Below are 25,227 nucleotides of genomic sequence, written 5' to 3'. Positions count from 1 at the left end.
GAATTATTTTATATGAGTTTCACTTTAAGTCCTACCGGTGTGGGACTTTTAGTATTCGCAACCCATGAACAGTTTTTTATGCAAATTTTTAAAAAATTCCAAATAGTTTACAGTATCGAAAACTATGTTCAAACATGATATTGTACGCGTGACTAATTTTTTTTATGCGCGTGGAAATCAACATGTTTGAATCTAGTTTTCGGTACTGTAAACTATTTAGAATTTTTTAAAAAAATTTCAGAATTCTCTAAATAGCTACAATATACACGGTCATAACAAAAAATCGGACAGAAAACTTGTTTACGGAATAAAAAATACTAAAAGTCTCACAGAACTTTTTTTTTTTTTTTGAAATAAAAAAGTCTCACAGAACTTAAGGTGAAGCTTACAGAATTCAGCTTTATATATATATATATATATATTTATATGTTTTTTCTTTCTCATTATTATTTAAAGATATTTGTGTGTCTGAAGAGAGAGAGAGAGAGTGGAGATCATACTGCTAACGAGAGAGATGGGTTCTTAGCTAGGGGGACCATTTTAAAAAATGGTACTTTTGATCTTCTGATCTGTGTTTTAATGTATTTTTCATTTTTTGAGTTCTTACACTTTGCATGCCTATAAAGTTTTTTGTTTTCCATATACGGTAAATCATTATTAAATGGTATATATATATATATATATATAGATAGATAGGGTTTGAGGTTACTTTGCCAGCTAACAGCTATAATAATAATCATGATGTTCTTCACAGCATTACTATAGTCCATTGATTTTTATTGAGGTTTCCTTTGTTGGGTATGTAATAACTTTGATCTCACTTTTACGTATTACTCTTCTCTTCGAATGAGTGATATTCACATACATACATAAATACATGCAGATTAATAATTACATTACATATATTTACATATATAAAATACACAACAAATAATATATATATATATACATATATACACATACGTACCACCAGGTTCTGAACCAGCATATATATATATATATATAGAGAGAGAGAGAGAGAGAGAGAGAGGGGTTATTAGGGGGACCATACTTTTGATCTTCTGATATGTGTTTTAATGCATTATTTTTCATTTTTGTAGCTCTTACACCTTTCTTTGACTACAAATTTCTTTTTCCTTATACACGTAAACGGTAAATTTTGCATGTGATGAATATTAAATGGTTCAGAATAATATATATTTATATATATAGAGAGATGCACAGAAAGGGCTTGGGGTTTGAGGTTTCTTATTAATTGTTGGTACGTAATAAATAAAGAATATTATTGGTATATATATATACATATATACAGTCTCTCTCTCTCTCGTGATAAATAAAGAATATTATTGATCTCTGCAATACTAAGAAAGAGTTATATATATATATATACAGTCTCTCTCTCTCTCTCGTGATCTTCATCATCTTCTTCACAGCACTAGTCCTTTGATTTATTGAGAACCCTATCTCCTCTCCTCCTCGAATCCTAGCTGAAAAAATTGGTCAAAAAATTTACCTTTCTCTCTCACTACAAATCTTCCTCTCCCTCTTAATCTCTCTCTCTCTCTCTGTTTTTCTTTGTTGCCGACCACAAGCAAGAACAAGGGCCCTATCAGCTGTCATGGTCTTCCTCTCTGTGCGTCTCTCCATCAGGGTCTCATGTATGGTTTTTCAGTTTCATCACATATATATATATAAATATATATATGTCTGTAGTCTGTCTTATATATATATATATATATATATATGTATTTCAACTTAAGAAAAAGTACTACTGTTGGTTTCTTTTTTTTGGTAGTGTTGTGTTTGTGTTGTCTTCCTTTGTGAGTCTGTAAACCATATTTGATATTTTTTTTTCTTCCCTTTAACTTAAAAAAAATGAGCACTAACTTTATATATATATATATATATATATATAAATATATATATTTTGCAGCAGAGAGCTTAACTTAAAGAACTACTGAGCTTTGAGCTTGTATTGGTGTTGGCTGTTCTCCACTGGCCTGGTATGAAACTCTGGCTCATTCAATACTACTGCTCATATAAACGTTATATATATATATACATATTAATTTTTATTACTTGTTTTCTTATAATAATAATAATATTGGTTCTGTAAACCATATTTGCTTAAAATCTTACCTTTGATTTTTCTCTGCTTAGAATTTTTATCAATTTTTGGTGTCTTTTACTCTTTGCTTAAAATTGGTTCTGTAAACCATATTTGCTTAAAAATGAGCACTAGCTAATAACTTTATATATATATATATATATATTGGCTTAATAATATTGTAGAAAGACTTAACTTAAAGAACTGACTGAGCTTTGTTGAGCTTGTGGTGTATTGGCTGTGCCCCAAATACCGGTCATATACATTTTTTTTTTAAAAAAAAAATATTACTTGTTTTCTTATATTTTCTGTGGTTATATAAATAAATATATTTTATTTATTTATTGATTAAATTAATTAGATAATTTTAGTTATTCATTTAAGTAATAAGTAATATATATATATATGCATGGTGTTGGCTTAATTAAAAACTAAAAACTATATATAGAGCTCGATATATATAGACCACTGTCCTTTTCTCTTTATCTCTCTCTTGTTATGTATTTTTATATACTAAATCAACTATAATATTTTACCCTAAAAATTAATTAGAGAGAGTTCTAAGATGAAAATATGAATCAACACCCTAATTTTCCTTGTCAAATATGAAAGTATTCAGTTTTATTATGAAATATACTATATGTACTTAAACCCCTAAATGCATAATAAACGAGATAAAAAAAAATTAATATAAAATACATATAGTATATTTCATAATAAAACTGAATACTTAATTATTATGTTAAAACAAACATATCTTCTTTTTTTTTTGTAGCAATTTTTTATTATTATTTGGGTTAGATTATTTACTCGAAATGATAGTTTTTGTATTCTGGCTTGGTTAATTACTGTCACTAATTATATATATGTATATATATATATATATTTGAAACTAAATGATTAAATAAATTATTATTGTTGTTGTTGCACAGGAAATGAATCCATTTTATAGAGATGCATGTCAAGGGTGGTCGGATTTTATGACAGATATTAAAGACCAAGACCAAGAAAGTAAATGATACATTTTTATATAAAAAATGATATATATATATATATTTGTATTACTTATTTTGATTTATATTATTACATGAGATGACATGCATGCACTTGTGTTGGTCATACGCCATACCTGATTTATTAGAAATGCTAGTTAAAAAGGAGTGGTGGGGGGAAGTGAGAGAGCTTTCACCAACTAGTGTTGTTGGCAGTGCACAACAAAATAGGATAGGTAGAGATAGAGTGGTTGAACGGGCTTTGAGTTGGTTGTGTACAACTATGGATAGAGCAGTGTCTTAGATATATTTGACGTTGTTTATGATTACGGTGTGGCATTCAAAGAGGACGAAAATAATAATATTGCTTTAAGTAATGAATTGTTACCTGTTTTTATGGTCATTTAATTGATTAGTGTATATTTATACATATATACATGCTATTATTCTTTTATGTAGAATAATAATCCAAGAATTTTATATCCATTAAGAACATATGAAATTGTTCCAATAATCAAGAATGAAGTTATAAGTCGTCTAGATGAAAGACATCCTCTAATGGATGTTGTTAGTGTGGGAGATGACTTTTTAGGTTTAAGATGGAACCACAATTGTATTTTAAACAATAGTATTATTTATAACTAATTATATAGAATGTTTTAATTAATTAGCAAATTATATAATAATAATGTAATTTGTTAATTAATTAAAACACTCTATATAATTAGTCATACGTAGTATTATTGTTTAAAATACATACTCAATTGTTGTTCCATCTTACATCTGAAAAGTCCTCTTCCAAACTAAAAACAACCATAAGAGGATGTCCTTCATCTAAACGACTTATAACTTCATTCTCGATTGTTGGAACAATTTCATATGTTCTCAGTGGATATAAAATTCTTGGATTATTATTCTGCATAAAAGAATAATAGCATGTATATACATATAAATATACATTAATCAATTAAATGATCATGAAAATAGGTAATAATCAATTACTTACAGCAATATTATTATTTTCGTCATCTTTGAATGCGACACCATAATCAGAAACAGCATCAAATATATCTTGGACACTACCCTGTCCATCGTTGTACACAACCAACTCAAAGCCCCCTTCAACCACTCGATTGCACAACACTAGCAGTTGAAAGCACTCTCACTTCCCCGTACTCTTTCTTCAACAGCATTTCTAGTAGATCAGCTGTCGCATATGCCCAACACGTAGCTGCATATATAGGCAATGTAATAATAACAAATCAAAATAAAGTAATACAAATATCATGTTTCTATGTAGAATTATATAGGTTGATTCATATTACCATAAAATGTATTTCTTGTTGTTGATTCTAACTGAGAGAAGGGGGAATCCTACGAAGTGCTTTGGTTTTTTTTTTTTAATATGATCTAAAAATTAAGTCTTTGTGAATAAGTAACTATGAAATGTGACAAAAATCTCACTTTTTCAGTGAAATGTGACCTGATTTTAAATGTTTTTTTTTCCTTTCAAGGTAAATAATAAATGATTTTCATAAATAAAAAAAAAGTGAATTAAAAATAATAAGCGCTTACTTAAATAATAAGGCTAGAAATATAGGAAACTAATTATTTTCATAGCAACCAACATCTCACAAAGAAATAATATCATCTAAAAATAAAGTATTTTGTGAAAATAGTGAGAAAAATAAACTTATTTTGTGAAATATACACCTAACTTTGACCGTTTAATCCTTTCAAGGGAAATAATAAATTATTTTCATAAATATAAAAAAGTGAATTAAACTTTGTTAACATGATTAATTTTAGATATACTTGTGAAAAAATTCCATAGAAATAAGCCTTTTTTATTTGTAATTATATCTTGGATCGATTGTTTTGTAAAAAAAAAAACTTGTTTTATTATGTTATATAGAGATGAAAATTTGACATATTAATGTATGTCAATGGTATATATCTTATTAAAAATCAAAAACCCTATCTCAAATTCACATTTATTTTAAAATGAAAAATATAACAAAAATACTCAGCAGCAACGTTGCCCATCAAAATCTTCATCTCAACAACTTTGTCAATGCCACTTAGCAGCAAAAAGACTGAGTGAAGAAACGTTGGAACTACCTTTACGTACGGACTTAACTTTATGGTTAAAAGAAAGAGTATGAAATACTATAATAGAAGAGCTAGCTAGGCCTAGACCTAGACCAAGGCTTGGGTCGAGAAGCTGAGGTCCTCCTAGCCCATGGAATGGGTTTTCTTGGTATGCCCCAAAATTTTAGGGCGTAATTGGCACTCACTCTTGGGGCCATGGAACCACCTCTGGACATTCTTGACCTGACAACCAAGCCACGTTTTGGTACTAATTTTGACCAAACCTTAGCAAGGTAGAAACCCATATCACGGCCCCTCAATGTAAGATAATGTGTAAATGAATTCAAGTTCCAGTTCACAACATGCCCTTGATTAACACCGATCACAGATTCAAGTTTCACATCACTGCCCTGATCATCATCATCATCATCATCATCAAACAACAATGTAATAAGCTTATATCATTAATTAACTGACTTGTAATAACATATTGTTATTACCATTTTCTTGTTATGCTCTTCCATTGCAAATCTTGCCATTGCTAGAAATGGACGAGGCACAAATGGAGTTCCTGGAGCAGCACCGAAAAATGCCTACATCATGAAACAAAACATGTTATTTATCTATATAAATATATATATATATATATATGATATTGATAGGTTTACTTATATGCATGTGTGTAATACCTTCTCTCTTTCTTCCTCGTAGTTTTCGTCCAGATCAAAGCTTTCGTCACTAAAAATGTCTATGAAAATATAGAGGCCATGATGATCAACATGCATGCATCACATTATTAATTGATGATAATAACATTTAATCTCAAATTAATAATAAATATATATATATACATACCATTAAGAGTAAGATCCTTTCCACTGTGTCTTCTGTAACTACGCCAAATAATTTTGGCTGCCTCTGCATGCATATATACATGCAGATTAATAATTACATTACATATATTTACATATATAAAAGACACAACAAATAATATGTATATACACATACGTACCACCAGGTTCTGAACCAGCAGGTTGATGTTCTAATAAGATTCAACAATTATAGAAAAGTTAATTGCAATTAAATAAAATTCGAAAATCATCAAAACGTTTAGTAATTAATAATAATATATGCATATGTACCAATAATAGGAGGAAGGCGTCTGAAACGATATAGTACTCCTCGGAAGGCCGGGGAAACTCTTTTTACCGATGGATCTATATATGCATATGTTAACCCAAATCAATTAATAAATAAACCACCAAAAAAAACATATATAATGATAACAAAATATCACTTCTCTACCCATATATATATATACCGTAAAACGAAATGGGGCATCCTCTAGGTTCTGCCTTGGCCGGCTCTGCAAATTAAACAACCAACCAATTAATTAACATGCACTATTACATACATAATAAATTTGTATATACATGTAATAAACATAATATATATATATATATACCAGCAGCAGGAGCAGGGGCTGAATGATTAAGTTGGTTGATAGTAGTGACTTGATTGTCCATTTGATGTAATTCTATTACATTGGGCAGCGAATGAGTGATATTGACATATTGTTGCAGATGGAATAATAATCAACCAAATCAGTGTTTTTCACAGTAACCAAAATTCAAACCATATTATATAATTTCAACCCCAAATCATTCCTAGCTCTTGGCCTGATAAAATTCAAACAATTCTAAATATAAACATATAAATATATATAGACTCGCCTGAAAACACATATATAAGACCAGAATACACACTTACAGAAGAGAATTATCTCTTCTTCTAAGTTATACATAGACTGAATATTGTCTCAGTCTCAGTGACCCAATGGACCAAGGAAAATTAAGTAAATCTTACATGCAAGTACAATTATTGGTGTTTCTACTAACTACAGTTCCAGGTGGAAACATGCCCAAATCACAACTTTGGCACAAGAGACTTGGGCATGTAAGTGAAAGAAAGAGGATTGCAAAGACAGCAATTACTTTGTGGTGATAAGTTAGAAAAACTTGATTTTTGTGAAAATTGTGTTTGGAAAGGATACAAGCAGAGTTAAATTTAGAGAAATCCTTCATTATGTACACTCGAATTTATGGGGACCAGCAAGACATGAGACACTAGGTGTGTAGGAAGATATTTTATATCTATTGTTGACGATTGTTCAAGAAGAGTTTGGGTATATATCTTGAAAACAAAAGACGAAGTTTTCAGTACGCTTAAAGCCTAGAAGACGATGGTTGATAGTAGTGTCTTGATTTTCCATTTGATGGTGTTCTAATAATATCAACACATGTGAATGTGAATGTGAGATAGAGTATATATATAAACCCCAAATCATCTTCAAATTCAAACCTAATTGCAACAAAAAACATCTGATTCAAACCTAACCTAATTGCACATATAACACTAACACTTGAAATTGAAACACTGAGAAAAACAAAACAAATTGAAAAAATAGGGTTTGAGATAGATAAGGATATACCACTGAGAGAGAAAGGGCCGGCTCGATGGAGATCGGACCGCACCGGAAACGAGGCCGGTCGACGAAAAGAGGAGGTAGGGTCAGAGTTCAGTTTCACCAAATGCCTAATAACAATATTAGCATTAATCAATTAAATTATTATTTATATTTTAATGTTTGGATATCAAATAAACAAATTAATAAATATATTATGACCATTCTATTTTTAGGAAATTTCTTTGGTAGGAGTAGTTTTCGGTGCGATTTTTTTATGACTGTGTATATAAATTTTCAGAAAATTCCGAGCCGAAAACTAGTTTAAAAACAGATAGTTGCATGTGTGACTAATTTTTTTATAACCGTGTATATTGTAGTTATTTATAACTCTAAACAAAAATACAAGTAAATAGAACAAGAATAATGAGAAGAAAAATATAAGAACAATAACAAATAACAAGAAACTCTCTCACACAACCAAAGTGAAGAGTGTTGGGGATCACCAACTTATACAAGGTTTGAAACATTTGTCCAAAAGCTTATTTCCCCCTAACTCAAGCATTAAGGGATCTCTCACAAATTTTGGAAATGTTTTCTAGAATAATCAAATTTCTAGGTGTTTTCTAGCAAAGTGCTCTAATGGATAGAAAAGTTGTGTCTTGCAAGTGAGCAATAGACTCCTATTTATAGAGTTTAAAGACACCATTTGAATTTCAAATTCCATCAACCCTATGGCTGTTATTAATGATTAATTTTATGTTTATGGAATTAAAAATTAGATTTGGGAGTTATTTGGGATTTTGGAGCCGTTCAAAAAGGTTGGAAAAAACTTTAAAAAGTTGGTCAGTTAAGCACCTGTAGCCGTGGCCAGGAGCATCAGTGGTCGCGGGCACCAACATCTTGTGGCCGTGGCCATTGACCAATTTCAGCACACAAAAATGTTTTGTTTTTCCAAACGGTTCCAATACACTCCCAATTGATTTTATAACTCCTAAAACACAATATTGGGGTTAACATCATACCTCTAACATTCATTTCACATATGGCTTTAAGAAATTCATCTCAATATTGTGTAACATCAAATCTACACAATAATAGGCAATATTTGGAAGTTACAAATTTGTGACTGGATTTGTAACACTAATTATGTTACATATTTGGATATTCACACATATTTAAATATTGTAACTCTCAATTATATGTTACAATATGTGACACTCTTTGTCACATTTATTTAATCTAAAACATTATATTATAAAATAATATAATACTGGTCACACCAACATAATTGGGGAAACGTCTCGATCTGTTCCAGATGGGGATGATGATTTCATCAATGACGATTGTTATCCCCAAAAATTGGAGATCAATAACGTGGCAATAGAGATGACAAGTGGCAGTGCATGGTCCGTAAACGACACATTAATAGTCAATAAATATATTGGCTCCTCAGAGTTGTGATAAAGTGATCTGGCATAGGAGTGGCCCGGTAGACCAATGAAGAGTTTTGACTGGCCAGTCAAATGTCATGACCGACCAGGCATGACCTTGTCCGACCAGTCATATGATTGTCTGCCCAGGCATTACCTTGTCTGCCTAGACATGATCTTGTCTGCCCAGTCATGACCATGTCCGACCAGTCATGACCTTGTCCGACCAGTCATATGATTGTCTGCCCAGGCATGACCTTGTCTGCCCAGTCATGACCATGTCTGACCAGTCATGACCATGTCCTGCTAGTCATGACCTATCTGCCCAGCCAAGTGCATGTCTGCCCAGTCATGACCTGTCTGCCCAGTCAAGTGCATGTCTGCCCAGTTAAGTGCGTGTCTGCTCAGTGAAGGTGTGGTCGACCAGCCTGAATGTGATATGGATCGACTAGATAGAGCAAGACTACGTCAAGATTCCCAGAAACGGTTTCAACAAGAATCGGTCTTGGCATACACGGGAATCTCTCAATTTATCCCACAAATTTAGTGTATTGTTATATTTTGGATATTATTGTAATTTAAATATAATGAGAATAATAAAATATCTCAATTATGGGGATATCATCTGTACAATCTTGAGCCTATAAATACAAGGCTTATGGCATCATAAATGGGACTTTTGGAATTTTGAACTTTTGATCTGAATTTTCTAGAGAGAGAAAGTATTTGTATTTGAGAGAATTCATGTATTCTTGTAATCTACACTGAAGAAACTCAGTTGACTCGGGTTCATTTGATCTTGAGTGTAGATATATAATCATAACTCTAAGTAGATTAGGCTATTACCATCACATTGGGGCTGAACCACTATAAAATCGTCTGTGTCGTTTATTTTCTCTTGAAGGTTTATCGTTTTTGACGTTCTCACGTCGTTGGCCAAAAACGCGGTCAACAACGATGATGATGAAGAAATTAGTGAAGATGATTTAGAAAGTACAGATGGTGACGAAATTAGTGAAGGTGATTTAGAAAGTACAGATGATGATGTAGGAATCGACATTGATGAGGAATAATATTTTTCTTATGCATATTCATATTTATATGTTTAATGTGTATGTTTTAATTTTAAGATTTTCCAATCAATAGATGACTATTCTCAACAATGTTTGCTTTTCAATAGTTTCAAATGCATTTTCGAAATTATTTAAATTATGCAATTAACTTCCAACTATAACTGATTTTAAGTTAATAATTATATAAACTGCAAAGATATGTCTGCTATTGTTGCTTGTTCTCATGGCAGTGATGGAGCAGGTGATCCTCCTCCAGATCCCACGCGAGTTCCTACTTCCTGTGAGACAGGTAATATACTATAATTAGTCTATCTTTTTATTAATAAATGATCAATTGCTATTATTTTATTGTTTAATTAACATACGCAGCGACTGCTGCAAAAAGAAGAGGTCAGTCTCGATCCAAAAATTTGCAGCAGCTCGTCAACGACAATAAAAGTCTGTTGGCTCTACAATTTGATCTGAATGAGAGAACCTACAAAGCAGTTGGTGATTTTGGGACATTGTTCACCAGACTTATTGGTCACCATGTCCCGTTATATTATGACTCGTGGCAGAGTGTTCCGGATGAGCATAAGATATGATTGATACAAAAACTTGAGTTAAATTTATCAACGTATTCACATGTAATTTTTTTTTTTATAATTTAAAAAATCTAACCATTTTTTTGAAGGATTTTTTCATTCTTCCCTGAGCTCTGCTTGAGTGGCGACTGATAGAGATTGGGATTGAGCGAGAGTTTCAGGATTGCTACAAGGATAGAAAATGTCGCAAGAAAAGACACTTCGATGAACATGGAGGGTATAATGATATCGAGACAACCAGAAAGAATCCACCTGAGGACATGCACAACGAGAGTTGGCAGAAGTTGGTTGACATTTTCACCACTCCACAGTTCATGACACGCTCAAAGGCAAATGCTGCCAACAGAGCAAAACAAAAGTATCCAAGTCTCCATGGATTGACTTCTTATGCTTCTACTCGATTTAAGAAGGTAAATAAAAATATATAGATAATTTGAAATATTTTAAGTTATCTTAATAATAATTTCAATATTTAACTGAGATTTTGTTAAATTTTATTTTCTAAAGATGAATCTTCAGACTAAGGAACTGTCCAACATTATCGATACGTTCCATGACATACACAATCAACTGGCACGTGGATGGGTGAACACGAATGCTAAGGATGCATTTGTAAGTAACTTTCTAAGTTTTGTATATGTAATGCCCCGGATTCCCTATTATGGTTTAATGGCTGGATTAGTAGGCCGGGAGGGCCATAACTGTTTAATTATGTCATTAAATGTGTTTATGCATGTTTATGAGAATTATATTATAATATGATGTTAAATGCATGCATGTGAGTCCACATTTGTTTACAGGGGTGTTTTGGTAATTTGGCCCGTTGAGGGTAAAATTGAATATTTGTTTGCGTGCTTATGACATATATTGTGAGACCACATTATAATGTGGATTGGTTCGAGTATCTCGACATGAGACGATTTTTAAGTATGATTTATCGGTTTGGTCATAACAGGTTTGAGCTCGGGGCTCGGGATGAGTCTCGAGGTGATATTTATGATTATAGCGTAACCGAGGATTTTAGGGTAACGGGATATGAATTATTGGTGTTTGAGGATATTGAGATTAGCGGGAATTGGGAAGCGTTAATTATGATTAACGGGTTAAGCGAAAAGTACCAATTTTACCCCTAGACTAGTTTGAGAAGCTTTAGATGACACAAGGGTATTTTGGTCATTTAAGGGTGGATATATATGATTTAAGAGGATGTTGGCTATAGAAAGTTGTAGACTAAAACAGAACAAAACACAGAGATTTGCCTCTTCCTTCCTCGTACACCATCTTCTTCATCATTCCTTTGAGGTTTTGAGTTCTTGGTGGGAATCCAAGCTAGGGAACTTAAAAGCTGGGTTGGTGGACTTGGTTCAGCTAGTGAGGGAAGTTCAAAATAGGTTCTAAGGTGAGTTTTGATCATTGAACTCAAGTTATGCTCTGTTTTTGTAACGCCCTGGCTACCCCAGAACAGTTACGGTGAACGGTGGACCGGAAATTTGACTCATTGCCTGAGTCCTTTGGTCAAAAACGTGCTCTAAGTGTGATTAACAGGTTAAGGTACAAAACCAATAAAAAGGAAATAGAGATTTTATTACAAACTGCTCTGCAGAGCTAAACAAAACACTTACAAGTGGTTCTCAGTACAAAATGGTCATTACAGTTTCAAGTTTACAATCCCGCCGACCTAAGCGGAAAAAATAGGGTAAACCCCCTAGTTCCTCTGAGAACACCATGACCATGGCGGTCAAGCGGCCGCATATGTATACACCACCACATCAGCTCTCCACTCCAGGCTAGGTGAGATTTTCTTTCCCTTTACCTGCACCATATAGCACCCATGAGCCAGGGCCCAGCAAGAAAACATAACACTTTATATAAACATTATCAAATGATTATCATTATAATCACACTGAGCATAAAGCTTTCAAACAAATGAGTGAACACCACATGAGGTCCTGATAAACCACACTGAGTGACTGACAAGCGAGTCACTAATTCAGATGGAAGAGTGGCTGATGGGTAAGCCACTAGCCTTCAACGGGTTCTGGTAAACCGCACTGAGTGACTGCCATGCATGTCACTAATTCAAGTGGGAGAGTGGCTGCTAGGTAAGCCACTAGCCTCCAAGCGCTTATTTCATTCATCGACCCTCGGGGTCGGTCTGGCATTAATGCTCTTTGAGTCATTCAATGTTAATAATTGATTAGATCCAATCTTAATGCCCTGCGTGACACACGCCAAGGCCGTCCTGACTAATAAGTCAGTCCATCGTGATCAATGCCCAATACCCCTGCCGAACCTGACTAATAAGTCACAGCTTCACAGTGATACTAGCACCCTTGCCAAACCTGACTAATAAGTCAGTGCCATGCACAAATGAGCAGCATATGCTAAGCATTCTATGTTCAATCCATGTCCATATTCTCACATCCAACATGCCTCAGGAATATCCATGCATGTTACACTTGGGGTGCAGTTTTCTTACCTCTGGTTCGAGCAAGAACGAACAAAAGAACAACCCTGAGAACGATCGACTTTTTGGTCCTTTAGCGGTTACCTAATCACAACCAATTAAAACCTCCATTAATGAGAATCCACAATAATAGGGTCTTAACCTAAGCACCACCCTCGGGACCTCGAAACATGCCCACACGGTGAGTAGAATCGATCCTGGGCCTTAAGGATTGAAACCCCAAGTCAAAAACCCTTAAAAACACTCAAAACGGGGTTTGGAAGGAACAGGGTAGCGCTACAGCGCTCAACCCCTAGCGCCACAGCGCTAAAATCAGAACCGCCCAAGTGCCAGAAACCCTCCTGAGGAGCGCTATAGCGCCCTAGGGTGGGCGCTGTAGCGCTACCTTCAGCCCAGAACACCCCTGAACCAACCTTCTTCATCTCCTTCGATTCTAACTCGATTCCCAAGCTTCCAAAGCCTATTCTTGATGCCAAATGAACCCAAAAACCATCCCAACACATCCCAAACATCACAAGCATGGGAACCCTAGCCAAAACTCCCAACAAAAACCATGAATTCACCCTAAACATTTTAGCTGCAAAATAAAACCAAAACAGAGCAAACTAGAGAAACTATGGTTAGAAACTTACCCAAAGCTCGGCTTATGATGGCCTTCACTAGTGGAACACACTCCCAAACTCCCAAGGCTTGCTTCCCAAGCTAGAATCCTCAAAGTTGGCTCAAAAACCACAAAGAACAGTGAGAGAAAGGAGGTACGGGAGAACTCTAAAGCATACTCTGTTTTTCCATCACCCTTTTTCAGCTAAATAAGGTTATATCTATCCTAGGGGTGAAATGACCATTTTACCCCTAGGTCAATTAATGGTTTCTAAAGACTCCCAAGGGTATTTTTGGTACTTTCCTCCTAACTCGTTAATCATAATTAACGCTCTCCAATTCCCGTTACTCTCAATAATCTCAAACACCAATAATTCACATCCTGTTACCCTTTATCTCCCGGTAACGCTCTTACCATCAAAACACCCCGAGACTCAAACCAAGTCCCGACACTTAAACCTGTTGTGACTAAGCCGCTAATTAATAATCTACGATCGTCTCATGTCGAGCAGCTCGAACAAACCCACGTCATAATATGGTCTCAACATATATCATCGGCATGCATACAATTAACATTATATTATAATATAATTCTCATAAACATACATAAACACGTTAAATGGCATAATTAAACAATTATGGCCATCCCGGCCTACTAATCCAGCCGTTAACCATAATAGGGAATCCAGGGCATTACAGTTTTCATCTTTAGTTTTCAGCTTTAAAGTTCTTGATGGAAGTGGGAATCAAAGGGAGTTTTAGTGTTGGTTTGATTGGGATTTGATGAGGGTGAGCTAAGGGTGTTGTTTGGGGGTTTAATTGTGTGTTTGGAGGAGGATTGGAAGTGGTTTGAAGGGCTGGTTTAAGAGGAAATAGCACAGGGAAAAAACTGGGTTCGTGTGGCCGTTTTAGTTGGTCTGGGCTGGGCGCCGCGGCGCAGCAGGGGTGCGCCGCGGCGCAGCAGGGGTGCGCCGCGGCCCTTGGCGCCTGGCAGGGGGAGAGCCCTCTCTGTTTGAGGGCGCGCCGCGGCGCAGCAGGGTAGGGTCGCGGCCCTTAAGGTCAATTTTGCAAAAATGTGGTTTTTAGCTTGGGGATTCAAACCTTAGGCCTCGGGGTTGGACCTAGTACCCGGTTGGGTAGTTTTTGATGTCTCGGGGGCTGGAATTTGGTTTGGGAACCCTCAGTTATCATTTTTATTGATGAATCCTATAATTTGGTTATGACCAGGTGACCGTCAAGGAATTTAAAGGTTGATCGTTCTCAGGGGTCGTTCATATAATAATTCTCACTCGAACCAGAGGTAAGAAAACAGTGTATGAATACAGTTGCACCCTGTATAGATATATGACATGCATGGTTTGATATTGAGGCATGTTGGTTGTTATATGTGGACATGGATTGCATATTAAATGCCAGTGAACGCTGATTATCTGTTTGAGACACTGACTAGTCAGGGACCGACTCTAAAGTCGATGATCACGCATTGAATGGCTCTATGGCATTAATGCGAGACCGCCCTAAGGTCGAAGAACTTATAAGCGCTTGCCTGGTCTACGACCAGATGTCTATAGCCAAGGTATATGACCCCGGTGACCGTTAGTCACATGGCTAAGGGACGTTGTCCATAGCTTCGACTCTAGAGTCGTGAGGAAGGTTATGTTGGTGACTAATCACCTTGCACCTGTCCTGATCAAACTTATGAAAGAGCCACTCGTCGGTTGAGCCCTGGTGACCCTATCGTCACATGGCCAGAGGAGGTTGTACTCATTATTGTGACTTTTGGCTATTGCCACCTATTTGTTTGGACTGGTAGTCCTGAGTGGTTATTATGATCGTTGTTGATACTATATCATGCTTTATTATGTTTTCTTGCTGGGCCTTGGCTCATGGGTGCTTTGTGGTGCAGGTAAAGGGAAAGAGAAGCTCACCCAACCCTGAGTGGAGAGCTTGGGCGATGTTGTGTACATACAGGGCCGCTTGACCGCCACGGTCAAGGAGTTCTCAGAGGGACTAGGGGTTTACCCTATTTTTGCCGCTTAGGCCGGCGGGGACTGTAAATTTGAAACAATAGCGACTCTTTTGTACTACGAACTACTTGTAAACATTTTGAGAGGCTCATGAGCAGTTTGTTTACTTAATGAAATGTACCCTTTCCTTTTTGCTGGTTTTTCACCTTAACTTGATAATAACACTTAGATCACGTTTTTAACCAAATGACTCGGGTAGCGAGTCAAATTTCCAGTTCACTGTAACTGTTTTGGGGTAACCAGGGCGTTACAGTATATATGTATATTATTCAATTATAATATGTATTAATTATCTTGTTTCTAAACTACAGAACGCCTTGCAGCAAGAAGTCCAGACACAATCACAATCTCAATCTAAATTTTCAGTAGGAAGTGCCATTGTCAATGAGACACAAGTCGTCTCAAAAGTACTTGGTCAACGTCGTGGCCATAACCGAGATATTGGACGTGAGCTGAAGGGCACTAGTACCTTTGCCTCAAGCGCCACCGAATCCTCTTTACAATCAGAGGCATCACCATTTCCGTCCACCACAGTCGTCCTTCCAATGGTACCATCTGAGGCTTTCCAGTCCATGATTCAACACTTTAGTCAAGCCTTTATGACCCACAACAACAACTTCCAACAAGTGCAACAATTTTTGCAAGCAACAAATCCAAACATCCAAGCTCCACAATTTCAGCCTGTCAACTTAGACATGAATATGATACAATCCATGATGGCAAGCTTTCAACCACAACAACCACAGCCACCACAACAACAACCACCATAACCACCATAACAGCCTAACGATAATGATTTTGGAAATGATTTTGATAACATTTAGTTTTATTATATTATTATTTTGAACTTATTAATATTTTGTGTCGTTTTTTTTATTTATTTTGGAGACAATACTATTTATGCTTTGTTTTTACATTTTGGAGTTTATGTATATTGTTAAATTGGTTTTATAATTTAATTAATAAATTGAGTTTATTATTTAATTAATAAATTGGGTTTATTTATTTATTTAATATTTTATTAAATAAATTTTAATCAATATAATTATTAATATATTTTTTAAAATTGTATACCTATAGTCGCTGTAGGGTGCTCGCTGAGCACGAAAATATGAGATTTTCGTGACACTACAGTGACGAACATCCCATCGCTATCGGTATATAAATCCACACACTCTCCAGCAACGACATACGTCAGTGTAGATAGGGCGGTCGATGGACCACAACGATACCGTCATTTTCTTGTAGTAACACAAAGAAAAGTTTATAGTAATTATTTCTCTTTAATTAAATTTCTCATTTTTCGTTCATTTTAACATTTTTTCATTTTCCTTTAAAAAAATTATTTTAAACCCTAAAAAAATGAAAGTATTTTATTTTATTTTATTACTAAAAGACAAATTTTAATTTATATTTAATATATTTTAAAATAAAATAAACAAAACGACGTAGTTTTAGCTTGACTGTATTTGGAGATTCTAAACCCTTAAGCCCCTTCGCCTCATCTCGCCACTCTCTCTCCTCTTTCCTCTTCTCGCTATTTCAGAGCTTCTCCGCCGTGAGTCGTCGCCTCACCGTCGCGATTCGTCGCTTTTAGTTGATTTGGGTATGTATACTTTTCACATTTTTTTAATTCTTCGGGCATGGCTGTGTTCGAGTGGCAAAGGTTTGATTTTTTTTTTCTTTCGTTCGTATTATTTTGAACTGTTTATTGGGGTTTCTTCTGGGGGTGTAAAATGGGTGTGGAGTTGTGAAGTCAAAGTTCATTTCTTTATTTGGTTTGTTCAGTTTGGTTCAATTCGCTTTGGTTTTTTTGTGTTTACTGTTTTGAGGTTTGAAGATTTGGTTTCTGGCTTTGAATTCTGATTCAATAATTGTGATTTAGTTGGGGGTTTTGGTCGATTGAAGTGAAGAATAAGTTGAATTAGTTATAATTATTTGGGTTTGAGGCCTTAGGATCCCTTATAACAAAAATCGTTAAATTAAGAATCGTTCTGATTATTTCTAATTATCATATATATAAATAATCAAACTAGGGTTTTGTTTCGATTAAGCTGATTATTCTGGTGTCTCTTCTTGGTAGATTTTGTAAGGAGAGAGGAGAAGTAAAAGAGGTGTATCGATCGACTATTAGCTATGGCTTCTTCGTTAACCGGTGATACTTCTCCAGAAGAAACTCAGGTTCTCTAATCGTTTTCCTTTACTATTATTATGTATTTGAATATATGAATGAAGATAAGCATGTGTTTTATTATTGAGATTTGCTCACTGGATCGTCTTAACAGGAAGTTTTGGTGGAGTTTCGTGCTGGTAAAATGAATTTTGAAGGAACCAGAGTTGTGCCTGATACCCGTAAAGGACTTGTTCGCATTGCAAGGGTGTGTATCATGCTGTGAGTTTTTATGATTGATAAAAAACTTGGATCTTTTATGATTGATTTTTATTTTATGGCTCAGGGTGGTGAGGGGTTACTCCATTTTCAATGGCTTGATCGAACTCTAAATGCTGTTGAAGATGTATCCTATTGGATTGTTCGCTCCTCTTTTTTTTCTTCACATTACTATTATGTTTCTGTATCTTGTTTCCTTCACATAAGGTGTTACAGGATCAGATTATTTTCCCTGATGAAGCCGTTTTTGAGAAGGTATTGAACTTGGGATGGTACAATTCATTAGTTTTGTGGTGCATACTTCCATGTATGGTTTGTTACTTTGACACTGAGGTTTGGTCTAAGTATTGGTTTATCTCACTTGCTCAGGTTAATCAATCGTCAGGAAGAGTTTACATATTGAAGTTTAATACAGACGACCGAAAATTCTTCTTCTGGATGCAGGTTGAGACTTGGGCTCATTGACTGTTGTTATCCGTTGTCACTGTTTAAACTTATGGTTCAATTCAACTTAACTCTTCTTTTTTATTTTACTAATGTCTTTCCAGGAGCCTAGTGCTGAAGGTGACTCAGAGTTGTGCAGCTCTGTAAATTACTACATCAATAGACCTTTAGGTAAAACAATATAATTCATTGCTTAGTGCTTCCAGTATGTGTAGGCTGTAGCTCTATTGTATGTAAACATTTTGAGCTGGATTCTTGAACGTATGCTTGCAATTAAATTGAAATATTTGCAAAGCTTAGCAATATATACAGCTTTCATTAGTCTTCTTCATATGCTAGCATGAAAATTTGCACAAATTAATGTGATATTCACCCTGGTTTTACGTTGTCTAAAAAGGATATAGCATATTGACATGAAAATTGGATTAAAAAATGTTTTATCTTATCTTAAACCTTTAGGTCTTGTTCAATTTCCTACTTGGCATATTGAATGAATTTCAATAAATATTAAAATTTGAGTTTTGCTATGTTTTTCTGCATCAAGTTTTGATAGTGCTTATCTTCTTCTTTTGGAAGACTTCCTTAGTGAAGAAGAACCCGATGCTTCTGTTCCACTACAAGTTTCTGAAGATATGATGGATGACGATATATCATCAAGGTCAGCTACTAACATGTGAAACGTACCAAATTCTGAGAAAAATAGTAATACAAGAAACCTAAGAACATATCAACTAGGTTTTGGTGGTATAGATATACCATAAAGGTTGGCTACTAACATGCGAAACTTACCAAATTCAGGGAAAAATAGTAACACGAGAAACCTAGGAACATATCAACTAGGTTTCGGTAGTATATGATTAACTGGAACAAGATCAGATCTAGGTATTGTACAAATGGTCTGCTGAGCACTAGTTAGAGGTGTTGGTCCATTGAATCCAAGACAGACTTATTGAAAATGTTGCAATGCGTAAATACACAGATTATGATTATGTTTAATAGTGTTCACGGTACTTGGATAGAAAGATATGAGTAATAATACGTGCACAAAAAATACGTTCAAATATATTACACACGTAGGCATAACAGGTTTTCTCAACTTAAAAATTATGTGTAAGATGGGATTCACTATATTAAAAAGGCATGCCATGTCACTGCATTTTGTGTTCACATATCATTACCGTAGAGATATTGACCCTTTTCTAGGAGTGTTGTTAATGCACATTTTCTGCAAATTTAAATAGTTTACTAGAATTTGATAAGTGTAGAAATAGTTGTTTATTTTTATCAGCTGGCCTTCATATTTGGCTTCTGCTAAGAGGTAATGAGAAGACAGTATTCAAATCTGGTGTTTGGCCTATTTGGCTTTCTGCTAAGATGATATTTCTTGTTAATTTACTTCATGTGATTTGTAACTTTTATTACGTCATATATTTCACTGCTTTTTCGTGACATTGCTGTAAATGACTTGTATGCATTCAGAGCTGGAAACTTGATTGTCCCAAACTTGGGTGCTGAAGTATCTAGTGATGTTTCCTCGTCATCCGGTCCGGTTAAACTAGAAGATTTGCAAAGGATTTTGAGTAACATTGGACCAGCAGGTGTGGAGTTTCTCCTTGCAGTATGCTCATAATAATGTATTGTTATATATTACTCCATACAGTTTGTATATGTTTGAAGTTGCTCTGAGCTAACAGTTGTTATGATATCGTACTCATTGCAGATGCAGCTGGAGACCCAGATGGAGGTAATGATATGAATTTGTTTGTTTTTTTATCCATCGGCTTTACTGTAGAACATTTTCTCAGCCTATCAAATGGTAGGAGTGTATTCCATGTGTTCTTAAAGCCCTCTTCTTGGGACCTGATGATGATTCTATACAAGATACATTCTTAAATATGCATTTGCAGTTTACTTATTTTTAGGTAAATATATGTTTGCTATGACATTACTTCATTTTATAAACTATTTTTCAACTTGGCTGGCTGGCTAGGCTTGGGACTTGATGATATATTGAAGCCTGATTTGATAATGCCATTGATAGAGACATTGCCATTGGAACAACATTTAGCATCTTACTTACCAGAGGTGAGTGATAATGCGTTGTTTGAATTTGTTAACTTTTTCCTGCTCTGTTTCGTTATATAATTCCTTTTGGGGCTACAGGGCCAGTGGTCACCTGAGGATATATTGGAGTTGTTGCAGAGTCCGCCTTTCCGACAACAAGTGGATTCATTTACATATGTAATGATGAATTTCGATGTCGATCCATATGTTTAGCGATAATTTTTGCTACTTTGCTATTTGCTAACTCATTTTCTGGGATAATTATTTACTTAGGTACTTCGAACTGGACAGATAGATTTGACTCAGTTTGGAATTGACCCAAGTAACTGTAAGTGATGATATATATGGATTCATGTTATGGTTAAGTTGTAATATGTTTGTTTTAATTTTATGTCTTTCATTATTTTGCAGTCAAGTTTACAGTGTTGTCCTTTCTGGAGGTGCTGGAGGATTCTGTGTCGAAGACATCGGAAACAAGACAAGATGAGAAGGATTTGAGATCTCAATCTTGTAACCGAAATGAACCGATGGACGAGTCCTAGTAGCAGTGTGCTCTTGTCAAGAAAGAAACTCCATCAAATCCCTGTTGTTCAGTTGTCCTTTGTTGATTTTTGGACCTTATTTTTGTATCTTTGGTATTTACTACATTAATTGTGATCCAAGAGAAGAAGGGAGGAAAGCATATCGGTGTTTCATGTTTGAACATTTCCAATAAATTTAATTTAAAGGTTTTTTTCCTTCTCTTTTCTGTAATCTGTGACCAATTATTCTTCCTAATTTCCCTTCAAATGAAAATACATATAAACTCATTGCAATGCAACTCACTCTAAACCATATAATTTGACATGGCTTGAATTGATTTTTAAATAATGAGTGGATTTTTTTTTTTTTGTAGCTTTTGTATTTACATTTGATTTTTGCTAAAATGTTGATATTTACTTCACATGAAGCTGTAAATTTTGCCTTGTGATCTTCCTCAATACTGTTAAATTCCTATTCTTGAATGTGGGATAATGCATACAACAGATAAGATCTTTTTTTTTACATTGTTAATCACTTTCATCAAACCAACTTTCAATATCTTTTACATTTATTTAGTTTTGAAATTTCCCTTGGCTTAGTGAAAGATCGAATGACTTAAAAACATCTAGATGGAGGCACACTTTTACACAAAGAACATGTATAGCACAAATTTTTATTGTTATATTTCTAATTCTTATTCCAAAATGGAGCCCTGTAAAGGATTGTTTGGTATGAGTATTTGATTTGGTGGGAATGAGAATGTTAAATCTAACCTATGTTTGGTAAATTTATTTTTAATAACTTAGGAGTTTGTGTTTACAATTGAGTCTCATTTTTTAGCTTAATATGAGGTAATCTTAACCTCTTTAAACACTTAATCTAAACTCCCTTAATCTAAACTCCTACCTTTAATCCCACAAACTCAAATCCCATACCAAACACCCCCTAAGTGAAATGTTAGCATTACAAATTTATAGACCAGAAACAAGGAATGATGAAAAGTTCCATTGTATTATTCTTAAATGAAACCGTAAAATCGAGACTATAATATATTCTATTTGATAGAGTAGTAGTTGTTGGATATAACTTCATCTTTGACCTCCACGGAATGGAGCAGGAGGAGACTGCACAGCAGCTAAAGGATTCACTTGGTAAGAAAATGCAAGTTGCCACAAGTCTACAACAGCCTTCTTTATGTTCAAAGCTTGTCTCTGAACAATCCTGAGAATTAAAAAAAAATTGAATGTCAGATGATAACCACAGGACTTTAGGTGCCGTCTACTATGGAAACGAGCTTACCCCTTCAGACTAGCTCGTTTTCGTCTTAAAATCCAATAAATGAGAACGATTAAACAGCCAAACGCAATCTTCCCGTTTGATACGACTATCTGAATGCTACCGAGCTTTAGATTTAAGGAACGGTACCACCAGTTGTACGGGGTGACTCCTTTGGAAAATCTCAGAACTGCTTGTTTTCTAATCTTCTCATCATTTAAAGGGTAATTGTTGTCCAACACTTGTGGAGATCCATTAGGAAGATTTCGCTGTTTTTTCGAGTTATCTGCCATCAATGCTGAGGATCCTCTTGACGAAGTTGTTGCTTTCGCAGAATGCAGGGAGTGTAATCTTCTTAGAAGTTCCTAGAAAAACTGTGTTCATGAATCTTATATTTCAATAAACTTGATAAAAACTAAGGATTTGTTGAATACTTCAACTTAGCATTAGTGTTGGCCATCAGCAGCTGCAATCTTATAATCAACAAATGATAAACTTTGAAACGAAGAAGGAAAATCAAGAAGATGAACTGAGCATATAAGGTTTTGAAGATGCCATGAGTATATGGTTTCAATTGACAAGTTCAGGAATGTTGGATTCAAGAGAGTTGTCCAACTTTCTTGTTATTTCTTTTATTTTATTTCTTTTTTATAAGAAATAGACAGTGGTGAAAGTTTCCTTGAAGATAATAAGAGGCAAAGCACAACTCAAATATGATCACTTCAATCAATCGCAGTTGTGAACAAGATACAGTTATTGTATTTTACCTGTCGTCTGTCCTCTGGTAACTCAGCTTTCTCAACCCAGTGGATTGCAAGGTCTAAATCAGATAGAGTGTTTGCAAGAATCTTCATAACATAGACCTCAACAACATCAAGATAGTCATCAACACTCAAACTAAAGCGCCCACCAGATCCTTTTACATAATCGACGCTGGTTTCTTCACTAGCAAGAACATAGTAATTGTCATCCACAAATCTCCACTTACTGAGAAACTCTTCAAGAAAATTCCGAACAGCAGAAGGACTTTGTGATATCTGGAAACATGCCCTGGAAAACAGAATAGGATGAAAAACTAACATTCATTCTCTACCCCCCAATCATGTGTTCCTTCAAAAATACTAAAAACATCACTTAAGACTGTAACAGATTAATAGATAGATATTATATGAAATTGAAAATACCCAGCAAGAAGAACTTGAAGGGGGATGGCTGCAACTGAAGAAAATGATTTTTTGAGCTCATTCAGGATTTCTGATACCCTGCTTGCAAACCCATCAAAACAAGTCAGAACAAAGCATGAATAAACAGAGATTGCAGAGCAGAAAAGAAAAAGCATGTATGTAGCTACCTGCCGAGCCCATTCAAAGACTGGACGAGTACCATTCCAGCTGATTCCAACATGTCATAAAGTTGATCATCATCATCACCACCATCATGTCCAGTTGCAATAGTAGAAAGTTGGTTCAGAGTAGAGGAAGCTAGTGAGGCTGCCTCCTCATACATGGAGCACACAAGGTAGCTGTACACTCATACACACAATAAGAAAAAGTTGTGCAAATCAAAGAAGGAAAGTAGAAAATTGAATTGAATTGATTTGAATTACCTCTCGGAAAGCTCAATTTGTTCCCAAATTTTGGAGTGTAACGACCCTATTTCTCCCGCCTCAACCGTTCCCATTTCTTCTCTCTCTCTCAGGCTCAGCACAGAAGCCTTATTTTATGTATATAAGAAGAAAGAAGACATTTTCATGAACAATAATGATGAATTGTTCAACTAATCACATCAAATAAGCTCAAACAAATAAAAAAGCTAAAGTCTTTAATCACACTCTTGAGCCAAACAACAGTTCATATTTTTGTATCCTCTCCCATATACATTCAATCGATTCATAGAGTCGTAACAACTAATTTGAGTAGACAGAGGAAAAAAATAAAAGAAGAGAAATACCTCTCGATTTCTACAGTCTTCTATTGAAGAGGATAATTGGGTGACCTAGGGCTAAGTGCCAGCGCGCGCAGTGTCAGCGGTTGAATCGACAACAGAACAGAGCGTTTAGAATTAGAGCAGTCTTTTTATGGAATTTTAATGTAATAATAATTAGGGTTATTTGGGCCGAAAGTCCGCACGAAAATATTTTCCGTTCATGTTTGGTGCAGCTTGTTACAAACGTCAATTCTCCCGTTAACTTCATCTATAAAATATTGACAAAAGTATTAAATTAAAGAAATATTTGCGGCAAAAATACTAAATTTATGAGATTTTTACGGTGAAAATACTTAAGTTATAAGCAAATTTCACACTATATAGGCGTACTTAATGATGAAACAGATAACTATACTAAACTGCACCAAAATATGGACGGAATGTACTTTCACCATAAAAAAAAATAACTTGGGTACTTAAGTGATTCAAACACAATAATTTAAGTATTTTCACTGCAAATATCCCTAATTATTATTATTATTATTATTATTATTATTATTATTAATGGATGAAATTATATTAAGAACATTTGTAAAATGATATTAATTTTTTTTGGATTTATATCTGTTGACCCACGATTTAGCCAACTGACACGGAGTCAAAATATGAATGATATAGACGAATGTATAGAGAATAACGTAATGACAAAAGTAAAGAAAACACAGTAATTTATAGTGGTTCGGCCCCAGGATCTGGTAATGACCTACGT

The 25,227-nt window shown here is 34.8% G+C and overlaps 3 protein-coding genes and 1 long non-coding RNA gene across 5 annotated transcripts; 2 read left to right on the top strand and 2 right to left on the bottom strand.

The window, feature by feature from the left end:
- The first annotated feature begins 1,350 nt into the window (after window positions 1-1,350).
- Window positions 1,351-4,571, top strand: LOC133828772 (uncharacterized). The gene is made up of 3 exons (XR_009891315.1): window positions 1,351-1,658; window positions 1,934-2,003; window positions 3,040-4,571. It is a non-coding gene; the product is annotated as an uncharacterized LOC133828772 (long non-coding RNA).
- A 486-nt stretch (window positions 4,572-5,057) lies between these two features.
- LOC133829644 (uncharacterized) lies at window positions 5,058-7,811 on the bottom strand. The gene is made up of 9 exons (XM_062259380.1): window positions 7,682-7,811; window positions 6,656-6,727; window positions 6,512-6,556; window positions 6,333-6,407; window positions 6,203-6,232; window positions 6,046-6,108; window positions 5,880-5,938; window positions 5,691-5,783; window positions 5,058-5,600 (listed from the first exon to the last, which is right to left on the bottom strand). The coding sequence occupies exons 2-9, from the start codon at window positions 6,714-6,716 to the stop codon at window positions 5,283-5,285; spliced, it is 744 nt and encodes a 247-aa protein (XP_062115364.1). The 5' UTR covers window positions 6,717-6,727; window positions 7,682-7,811; the 3' UTR covers window positions 5,058-5,282.
- A 9,496-nt stretch (window positions 7,812-17,307) lies between these two features.
- On the top strand, window positions 17,308-21,488 carry LOC133829643 (26S proteasome regulatory subunit RPN13). Its single transcript, XM_062259379.1, has 14 exons — window positions 17,308-17,444; window positions 17,922-18,019; window positions 18,124-18,216; window positions 18,295-18,354; window positions 18,444-18,482; window positions 18,597-18,671; window positions 18,776-18,842; window positions 19,248-19,329; window positions 20,151-20,269; window positions 20,392-20,415; window positions 20,662-20,756; window positions 20,835-20,912; window positions 21,009-21,063; window positions 21,147-21,488. Exons 2-14 carry the CDS (start codon window positions 17,975-17,977, stop codon window positions 21,275-21,277), a joined length of 963 nt encoding a protein of 320 aa, XP_062115363.1. The 5' UTR covers window positions 17,308-17,444; window positions 17,922-17,974; the 3' UTR covers window positions 21,278-21,488.
- A 547-nt stretch (window positions 21,489-22,035) lies between these two features.
- LOC133829642 (protein APEM9) lies at window positions 22,036-24,591 on the bottom strand. 2 transcript variants are annotated; one of them, XM_062259376.1, is made up of 7 exons: window positions 24,483-24,591; window positions 24,139-24,245; window positions 23,884-24,054; window positions 23,717-23,794; window positions 23,300-23,582; window positions 22,557-22,897; window positions 22,036-22,478 (listed from the first exon to the last, which is right to left on the bottom strand). In XM_062259376.1, exons 2-7 carry the CDS (start codon window positions 24,210-24,212, stop codon window positions 22,346-22,348), a joined length of 1,080 nt encoding a protein of 359 aa, XP_062115360.1. In that variant the 5' UTR covers window positions 24,213-24,245; window positions 24,483-24,591; the 3' UTR covers window positions 22,036-22,345. The 2 variants fall into 2 exon arrangements, with proteins under 2 accessions (XP_062115360.1, XP_062115362.1); XM_062259378.1 differs by lacking the exon at window positions 24,483-24,591 and having other exon boundaries at window positions 24,139-24,459.
- Window positions 24,592-25,227: the final 636 nt, after the last annotated feature.

This window comes from Humulus lupulus, chromosome 4 (genome assembly GCF_963169125.1).
Source record: "Humulus lupulus chromosome 4, drHumLupu1.1, whole genome shotgun sequence".
Lineage (NCBI taxonomy): Eukaryota > Viridiplantae > Streptophyta > Magnoliopsida > Rosales > Cannabaceae > Humulus > Humulus lupulus.
The sequence above is the reverse complement of the archived record's forward strand: the minus strand, read 5'-3'. Positions and strand labels throughout refer to the sequence as shown.

Coding starts and splice junctions, on each gene's coding strand:
- LOC133829642 (XM_062259376.1), bottom strand. CDS start 24,212: ATGGGAACGGTTGAGGCGGGAGAAATAGGGTCGTTACACTCCAAAATT. Junction 23,583..23,716: donor CTTCAAGTTCTTCTTGCTGG/GTATTTTCAATT, acceptor TCTGTTTTCCAG/GGCATGTTTCCAGATATCAC. Junction 22,898..23,299: donor TACCAGAGGACAGACGACAG/GTAAAATACAAT, acceptor CAGTTTTTCTAG/GAACTTCTAAGAAGATTACA.
- LOC133829643 (XM_062259379.1), top strand. CDS start 17,975: ATGGCTTCTTCGTTAACCGGTGATACTTCTCCAGAAGAAACTCAG. Junction 18,483..18,596: donor ATGAAGCCGTTTTTGAGAAG/GTATTGAACTTG, acceptor TCACTTGCTCAG/GTTAATCAATCGTCAGGAAG. Junction 18,672..18,775: donor AATTCTTCTTCTGGATGCAG/GTTGAGACTTGG, acceptor ATGTCTTTCCAG/GAGCCTAGTGCTGAAGGTGA.
- LOC133829644 (XM_062259380.1), bottom strand. CDS start 6,716: ATGGACAATCAAGTCACTACTATCAACCAACTTAATCATTCAGCCCCT. Junction 6,109..6,202: donor TGCTGGTTCAGAACCTGGTG/GTACGTATGTGT, acceptor ATATGCATGCAG/AGGCAGCCAAAATTATTTGG. Junction 5,939..6,045: donor AAAGGATCTTACTCTTAATG/GTATGTATATAT, acceptor ATATTTTCATAG/ACATTTTTAGTGACGAAAGC.